The 8,815-nt window shown below is 40.7% G+C and overlaps 1 protein-coding gene across 1 annotated transcript in view; it reads right to left on the reverse strand.

The window, feature by feature from the left end:
• Positions 1 to 1,379: 1,379 nt before the first annotated feature.
• The window catches only part of LOC138615727 (voltage-dependent T-type calcium channel subunit alpha-1I), a 230,881-nt gene continuing 223,445 nt past the window's right edge, over positions 1,380 to 8,815 (reverse strand). Inside the window, exons 37-38 of the mRNA XM_069689510.1 lie at positions 7,817 to 8,031; positions 1,380 to 5,753 (exon numbers count right to left, since the gene is read on the reverse strand). Of these exons, the coding sequence (XP_069545611.1) occupies positions 5,085 to 5,753; positions 7,817 to 8,031 (884 nt within the window). The 3' untranslated portion in view covers positions 1,380 to 5,084. The remainder of the gene's footprint in view (positions 5,754 to 7,816; positions 8,032 to 8,815) is intronic.

The following is an 8,815-nucleotide window of genomic DNA, read 5'->3' on the forward strand; positions in this document are numbered from 1 at the left end:
ACATGGATTAATCATATTTATGAACAATCAGTCAGACATAATTTTGATTGTCTTCAGGGGCTCTCACTCAAGTTGCTGCCTCACCCATTCAGATCACTGCTCTTCCACCCACATATGTCATCAGGGATCAAACGCTCTGTGCTCCTCCGGTACGATCAGATGTGTTGAATCTTTTAGTGGCTGCTTTTTCCTGTCGCTTTAATGAGGGAGAAAGAGAAAAGACATCAACTTAGGTGAACTTTTGCTGCCATTATCCAAGGGTGCAGTCTGTGTAGAGACCATTTCCACAGTCTGTTGTCAAACTCTGTTTGAGGAATGGATATATTTACACCTTTTGGTTGGTCATATTCCGAAAGAAAAATGAAAAACTGAAAAAAAAAGAAACACCTAAAATATAGGGCTAGAGAAATTTCACAGTGTGCAGTATGGCTATTTACCTTCTAAGCCAAGTAGCTTATAAAATGCTCCACCGACTGAAACACTGCCATTCACAGTGGGCTTGAAAAAGCTGGGTGCCTTTAAGCACATCGAGTTAACGTCCACACATACTGTACTAAACCACTTGGCTGTGCAATATAAGAGGTGTCAGAGGCAATGTTTGTGCAGCTACAAGAAATCACCAGCGTAGTGTTTTGCTTGCATCTAAGGGCAGCGACTCCATATGAGCTGCTGCAGGGGAAAAGCTTTACATTTTCCTTTTGCATCTTTAGTGCAGGAACACCATTACTCGGTAACCAAGAGTAGCTCCAATGGCCCTTCAATAATAGAAATTGGGCGCAAAGGAGCAACCTAACATAAAGGAGAATATAGGATCACAACTGTGTTGCATGATAACAACAATTACCCAATCATAAACCTATACACTATCATTAACTTATAAAGCAGCAGTGAGTGGGTTTTTGTTTGTCATGGTGTGTTTGATGATCACTGCATTGAAGTCAGAGAAAAGTTAGAAGCTGTATGAAAAGAAACACCAAGTTAAATGTGCCGATTTTTTTAAAAGGCTTTTCTGAGTTGTGCTCTTCTTCATCTGGTCCTTTGATGGAGTAGCTGTGTGGATGCTTTGGTCAAATATGCCCTTAGGTGGATATCATATGTTTTTTTCAGAAGCATGGAGGTACAAATCTATATTAGTAAATTAGAAAAGTTCATTTTTCAAGTTAAACACAAGGTGAAAACATTTCATGAAAAAAAAAATTATGTTCGGCCCTCGGGCAAAGTTTTTCATTCGGCCTGATCTAATTTCACTCACATGTCCCCAACAATTATTCCAGATATTATCATCCATACTACTGACAATAGAATTGACACAACCTTGAAGAACAAAACAGGAAAAACGTTAAGCACACAACATTTTGAAAGAACTTCAGGAGTCTGACTTTCGTTGAAAAGCTATCTCACTTTTATATGACACTAGAATGACATTTAAGAAAACAGAAAAAAAAAAAAAACGAAAAACATGCATTTTGTGAAACAAAATATCGGGTTGAGGAGATGAAGGGAAAAAGAGAGAATACACACTCTGGAATACATGAATACATCATCATCCTTTCAGTGACCTTTGAATCATGTTGACATTTGAATCTAATACATGAATTCATAAATATAATCTTCTCTCACCATATTGCCTATCTATACGAGTCTCATACATCTAACTGTACATCTACTGTAGCATATTGCATATCTCGAATTGAGGTGGGGTAGTCAATAATCATGTAATACTCTAGCTTCCCTGTGGAAGGAAGATAATACAATTGAAAGAGAATAAGGAGAGGATGAAGACAAAGTAGAGAAATAGATAAATACTGAGGTTTCTACTGTCTCACCTCAAACAACTACAGAAACATCCCGCAGTGTTTTGACGTTGACATCTTTGTATATTTGTGGCTGTCTGTGTGTGTGTGTGTGTGTGTGATAACGTGTGCGTCATTGTGTGTGGTGTATACACTATATGATGCTGTGTCTGCGTGCATATAGGTCCACCTGAGGTCTACCTGGTTGGGATTTCAAAGATTGTGATACAACTATATTATATGATGGGTCTTCACAATTTGTCAAAATGACAAACAAGTGCTCAAAGTCACAAACTACATCATTTTGGACCACATTGCTTGCCATAGCATTGGCTACTTTCTAAAATCTTGCTACACTCAAGCAGACCTGAGTCAAATATTTCTTTTGGTTTGATGCAGCAAACCAAAACTGTTCTGACTTCCTTGTAATCTGACTGGACATAGAGGACCATACAGCACGGGTTTCTAATGCACACGTTTGGCATCCTGCTCTGCTGAGTTACACTTGAAGTACATGTATATGAGCAAATATCTGCTCTGAAGAGTTGCATTGGGGCTTCTTGGTGACTATAACAAGGGACGGGCAGGTGACATAAAAACTATATCTCAATTAGCCCTGCGCCAGGGCACTCATACATGGGCTTATACAGATGACATGGAACTCAAGATGTGGCTCTGCTAAAGCAGTGCCAATTTAAAGACAGGGGAATGTGTTCAAACTACGACATAGCAAGGTTACACTAACAATTAATAGAGCTTAAAGTTTTGTTATTCTTTAGGGTGCTTCCACACGTGCTACTCTGTACCGTACTTGAACATGTCAGAGCCCATAGTCTAGTACAGCATGTTGCGGACAGATCGATCGTACCTAATCAGGAAGGGCTCTTACACACTAACCCCCAGTAACAAATAGTAGTTAATATAGATACACAGGACTATGATATCAGTAGTTTATTTTATGGTAACCTGCTGTAATTTGCTGTTCTCTTTTTCTCTCCAAGCATACAGTATGCCTCTTTCTTTACATTATTCCTTGGATACTGCCACCAGCAACCTACTCAATGTTTATTATTTTGTATTTCATTGTAGCTCAATGCTGTGCTTTTTTCTGTCTTTCTATGCTGTTCTTTTCTCTCTCCAATCACCCCAACTGTTTGAGGCAGAGGGTCACCTGCCTCTGACTCTGGTTCTGTCCGAGGTTTATTCCTGTTAAAAGGGAGTTTTTCCCTCCTGATGTCGCAGGTTTTATACTAGAAGTTTTTTCGAGAGTTCTTTCTTCAAGCTATCACTCGTGGGGATTGTTAAATTGCTGGGTTCCTCTCTATTATTGTAGTTGAGCTTCTGTTGTAAGGACTTAACAGTGACAGGTGCCCTAAGGTGACTTATATTGTGAATTGGTGCTATGTAAATATAATTAGATTGAAAGTGATTTAATCATTTTAACTTCACTTTTGAGAAATCTTGTTTTTTTTCTCTCCTGCTGTGGTAAACAGCTGACAATACTTCAATATTAAGGTTTTATTCAGTGGTCAGCATGGTGTTGGGATGGCAGTAAATTGAGTTCGGTAAGAATCTTTGAAAAAAGAAAAGAAATCAGTCAGCATAATCTCAGCAATGACAAAAACGGTGACAGTGCCCTGTGGCAGGGTTGATCCCTAGGTAGTGAGCATGTCAGTGGAAAATTACTCACTGAAATATTTTGATAGAGGAACATTCTCAGCAGCATCTTTGAGCCACTTGGGAGAGGAAACAAACACTTATTTTCTTCATCTGCAGAGACTTATTAAGTTTGTTAGCTCTTTTGCAGTTTGTAGGCAGAGCTACATATTGTTCAACTATCATTATTCATCTGCAAGTTGTATTCAACAACTGTCTGATAGATGCTGTTAGTGTGTTGCACTGAGGGAGAAGCTGAAGAATTCAGCAAAAATCACATTGCAGCAATATGCCTTTTATATTGAATTTGTTTTTCATGCTTTGTTTCCCTCTGCTTTACAAAGAATGTTTGTGCCCTGCAGGAAACACTACCACCTAGATCACGAGAAACTCTTAATGTGTTTACAGTGGTAACCTAATTTATTTTCTTTCTATTTTTTGTTAACAGTTACATACAGCTTCTAGGTAGTTCGTAAGACTTCCAGTCTCACAAGTCAGTGCTTACTTCAGCAAAACATTACTCTTATATAATTATATTACTAGCATCAGTGAAGTTTGTTAAATACATGGATACACCTAAAAGACATTTTCAAATACTGTGCTAGGTAGCAAAGCATTATTTGCCAATAGTATTTGGCCCAGGTCTGCACTCAATACATTTTAGCCCTTTCATGGGTATAACGAAAGCAAAAAGAGTCCACTCCGAAAGTGGCCAACGCTTCCACTCACTACCCAAATGTAAAGTACTATCAGCAGCAGTCACATATCCATTGTTCTTTTCAAAGAGGCTCTTTGTCAATTTTCAGATGAGCCGGGCTTCTTGCTTGTCTGGGTCTCCCTCTTTCTCACAAATGAAGACAGACACGTCTACATTCACACAACTTCAATATCTTGAAGTTGTTAAAAAACAAAACAAAACAAAATAAAAATACAGTATAGCTAACCTTTCAATTTTCCATTACTCACAAATCTGCTAGAGAGAAAACAAAAAGGTTGATGCTACTGTTACCAATGGATATGAAAAAAAAAAAACAATGAAAAAAAAAAAACGGAAAAAAAAACAACACCTGTACAAAGCTCAGTTCTTCCTAAAAGAACCTTCAGAGTTTGCCATCTCTCCAGTACTGACAACAGGTTTTAAACAAAGGTTCAGGGCACATTGGGTCAAGCAAGCCTTGTTCCTGCCATCTAAACAACATTACCTTTGTAATGTTCATCAATCAGAGCTATTTTCAGGCGTTTCTCTCAAATGGCTTTCTGAACATTCTGTCAAGATGGCTCAAATACAGCCCAGGAGCCCAAGACGGCCATATTTTTCAAGGCTGAATCCTGGTAATGCTAAAATGCTAAGCCTCTTTTCATTAGTGTTAAGACCTATCAAAGAGCAATCACATGTCCCGTGGGAAAGAAAGCATGTCAAAACTCAGAAGCGACTGTTATCTTTTGAGAAATGACTGATCCTACGTAGACAAATCTGAGGACGAAAGAGAGAGAGAGAGAACAGATGACTCAAAGAAGAAAGAGAAGTTCTGAATCTGGTTCACAGGACATGTATTCACAGTCTCTCCCTGTTCTGTTCAAGGTCCAGAAATGCAAATGCTTGAAGAGTTCCACTACGGAGAGGCAACAAGTGTTTCATCTTTTTTTCCTGGAGCTTGTGTCTGTGGGCCGAGTGCTGCTTTTCATGCTGAAGCCCGTGATACCACTTTCAGCCTCCTCACTTCTTGCCCTTCCTTCTGTCCATGGGTTGGACAAGAATCCATGGACATCTATGCCGTAGAAGTGGCGGCCATCTTTACTCCGGACAGATAAATTGGCTTGGTCCAGTGAGCCCGTGCTGTTACATTTCTTAACCAGTGGGGGTGCCAGAGAGCCCGGGGTGAGCAGTGACGTCAGTGAGAGGCTGTTCAATGTTTCTGACAAGTGTTCACTGTTGAAGGTCTGGCGGCAGCCATCTCTCACCATCCCCGTGCACACGTCATCATCCGAGGGGTCCACGGAGTCCTGTCGGGGGCAGCCGGGGCTGGTGCTGCCACCTCCACTGCTGCTCTGACTCCTCTGGCTCCTCTGGGTGGCTTGGAGGGTAAAAGAAGTGCTGCGTCTCTTTAATAAAGAGTGACCCTGGTCTCCTGTGGTCTGTTCCTGGGGGTGTAATGGGTGGCTGGGGAGAGGGCGCAGGAGAGCCATGGGGAGATTCAGATCTCGAGGAGGGGAGACGCTGAAGCTAAGCCCTTCTTCCAGTGTGGTCTGCAGGCTGCCCTCTGAACTGCCTGTGGCCAGGGAGGAATCGCTGTGGGATGGGTGCTGGACAGAGAAGATAATGATTTTGTTATTATTATGTCAACCAAAGTGGAATTTTAGTTTAAAACCTCAAAAAAGAAAGATTTATGTCTTACTTGTAACTACACCTCACACTCTTTGAACTCTTTTAACTTTTAGTCCGTTTCATCCCTTGATCAAAATTGGCACCTGAGTTGCACATGCTTTTGTGAGCATCAGCGTCTGCGATTTCTTTACGCACCTGAAACTTGAGCAGATCGAAGTTTTTGACAAATTATTGGGGAACACTAAGAAGTGGCAGGGAGCCAAATCTGGCGAGTAGTGGTGATGGAGAGCGACGACTGTGTTGTTGGATTGTAAAAGAAAACCCACCTGGTCGCACGCCTGACGTTAGTGCGCCTATTTTGGTTTTGGATGTTCTGCCTCGGAAACGTGAATGTCTCTCAAAACACCTCTCCAGGCCCAATGCTTCATTGTCACAGGCTTCTTGAAGCATTTAAAGGGTCTCCGTTGTCTATTTCCAGAGTTTAACACAAAATTGGATGACCGCCCATCTGGTCATGTCCACGGAGAAATAGCAGACACACCCAGACCACTTCTCACAAAAGTATGTGTAACTCGAGTGCTGATTTTAATAAAGCGACAAAACTTAAATGAGTACTTACTCACGAATGTTATTTCTTAGCTCATGATGCTTTGCACCGTTTGTGGGCAACAGGTGCAGTCTTGTACATTTTTTATCCACCCTCATATTTTGTTTACACTTAAATTCAGATTATTCCTATATGGCCTTAAAAATGGAAACTCTGCATTAACAAAACTCCCCCATATTGAATTCTTCACGATTTTTTGTTTTTATCCCAGACTGCTATTTTTTTTTTACCTTTAAACCCTTACAGTTTAAAGTTCAACAGAGATCAATGTTGAAAATAATGGAGCAACAGCACAGCATTTAAGGTTTACAAAATATGTAAATTAAAAAATGAAACAAATAGGAAATGATTGTGATTTAAAGTTCATCCTGATTGGAGTAACCCACCCAATGTGTCATACAGCAAACTGTTACATAGGAAGCCAGGTTTTTGTTATTATTCTTAATCTTGGCACTGTTACTGTCATGTTGTCATTATACAAGACCACGGGGAAGTTAAAAGGGATTATGAAAAGGGAGAAATGAAAGGACTGAAGGAAAAATAATAAAAAGGCAGTGGAACAAGAGGGGATATGCCATGGAGAAGGCATGGAGAGATAAGAGAAATAGAAGAAAAGCGAGAGCGAGAGAATGTGAAGAGCACGAGCCAAGAACAGTGCGCAGAGTCGGTATCAGACTCAGGGCTGGCCAGGCTAATTAGCTGAGTGCCGCAGAGCATTACTGAAGCAGCTGAGGATCACAGAGGCACTCAGGCATGAGCTAAACAAACCAAACAGGTAGGGGAGAAAGAAGGGGAAATCCGTCTCCATGGTTACAAAGAAGAAGAACTCAAATAAGGGGCTTTCCGTTGTTTTTTGTTTCATGCTGGAGCCAACAGAGGGGAGGTGTTAGTTTCAATGAGGATGAAATAACTTCTCTTGACTTTGACAGAACAGTAGAGCATCAGTAGAAAGCTGTACGTGACATACAATGATTAGAGCACTTAGATCTGAGGTGCAGAAGCAATTCCTACATGTTTAGTGTCTTAATAATGGGCCACAGGGATTTTCTCTTTCACACATATCTCCACTTCAAGTGTTGATTTCTGATTAAATCAAGTGCTTTTGCACCTCAGTTACTGTAGCTGTAATAATATCATTAAAGTCAATATTTTGTGTCGGTGATTTGTGTCTTTGTTACTGTGTAGCCACACATTAAGACTCGTTACAAAATCATGTTTCCAACTCACCTTATTTGCACTCACAAAGTTACTCTGGATTTTACATCGTTTGGCAAAACTATTCAGACTACATGATGTGTATTTGATACATGACAACTTTGGTTCACTGAACAAGCATTCAGAATGATCTCTTTACGCTGTTCCCATCACTTCTCTGATGTCAATCCTCGTCTGTCCATCCAGCTACAAATGAATCCATTCATCTGCTTATAATACCTGAGAGGTCAGGGGCCTGCTGTTGGCTCCGGGTGAGCGGAGGGAGGCCCAGGAGCCTGGGGAGGCCAACCTGGATGGCCCTCTGTCTCCTGGGCTAACTCCGTTCCCAGGGCTCTCTGGATGAGCCGCGGCAGCTGGGTGGAAGAAATCTGCTGGTAGGTGGAATTTAGGTGAAGATCCACCCCCACCTTCACTGCAACTTCCTCCATCGCCATCTGAAAATAGAGGTTGCAGTTTAAGACAGCTCCGTCTCTGCTAGTGTTCATACATTTGTTTATTTCAGCGTACTTTGTTGTTTCCATCTCCCCCCATCATTCATTGTCAGGATGGAAATGCCTCCTCTAACCTTTTAGCATGTAGACAATTACTAGACATCAAACACGGTCACTGAATGCTTTCAAGCACCTCAGTGCAAGATGATCCTGCACACTAACTCAACAATACCATTGCAGACAGGATAGTAGTATGTTATTGTTGAACTGGAAACTGTTTTAGGTCTATTTCCACCTCTATGCAGATGATACACACCTCTATATCTGCGCTTAATCTAGATCAGAGATGTTAGTATGTCAGTTAGTATATTAATATGCACATTCAGTTTATTTTTATGAAGCTGCTAGTTGGATTGAACCATTTGGATTTGATGTTTGATCAATTTCTGAGGAAACCTGCGAAGTGTGCATTACAAGAACAAAGACGACTGCATTGATGAGGTTTATTATTTTTGATGCTGCTTATATTGTTTTCTTGTATCTGTTTCTACAATGTTGACCAACTTAAGACAAAAACAGTGGTGAAGTTTTTTCTTTTCTTACAAGGGATATTATCATAAAATGAAAGTCATAAACTGGAACATTTTGCTCCAAATGAGACCTCCAGCAGCATTCCCTACTTACAGAAGTTATAGTTAAAAAGTAGTTTTGTTGGCAGCAAGGAAACCTCGTGAACACCTTCTGTGTTTTCAGTGACATTGTGCCTTCGACAGACTGTGATGAGATG

The sequence above is a fragment of the Brachyistius frenatus genome, unplaced genomic scaffold, assembly GCF_029030835.1.
Source record: "Brachyistius frenatus isolate BFR_SWC_R1_liver_20210118 unplaced genomic scaffold, ASM2903083v1 Contig_7, whole genome shotgun sequence".
In the NCBI taxonomy this organism is placed as follows: Eukaryota; Metazoa; Chordata; class Actinopteri; family Embiotocidae; genus Brachyistius; species Brachyistius frenatus.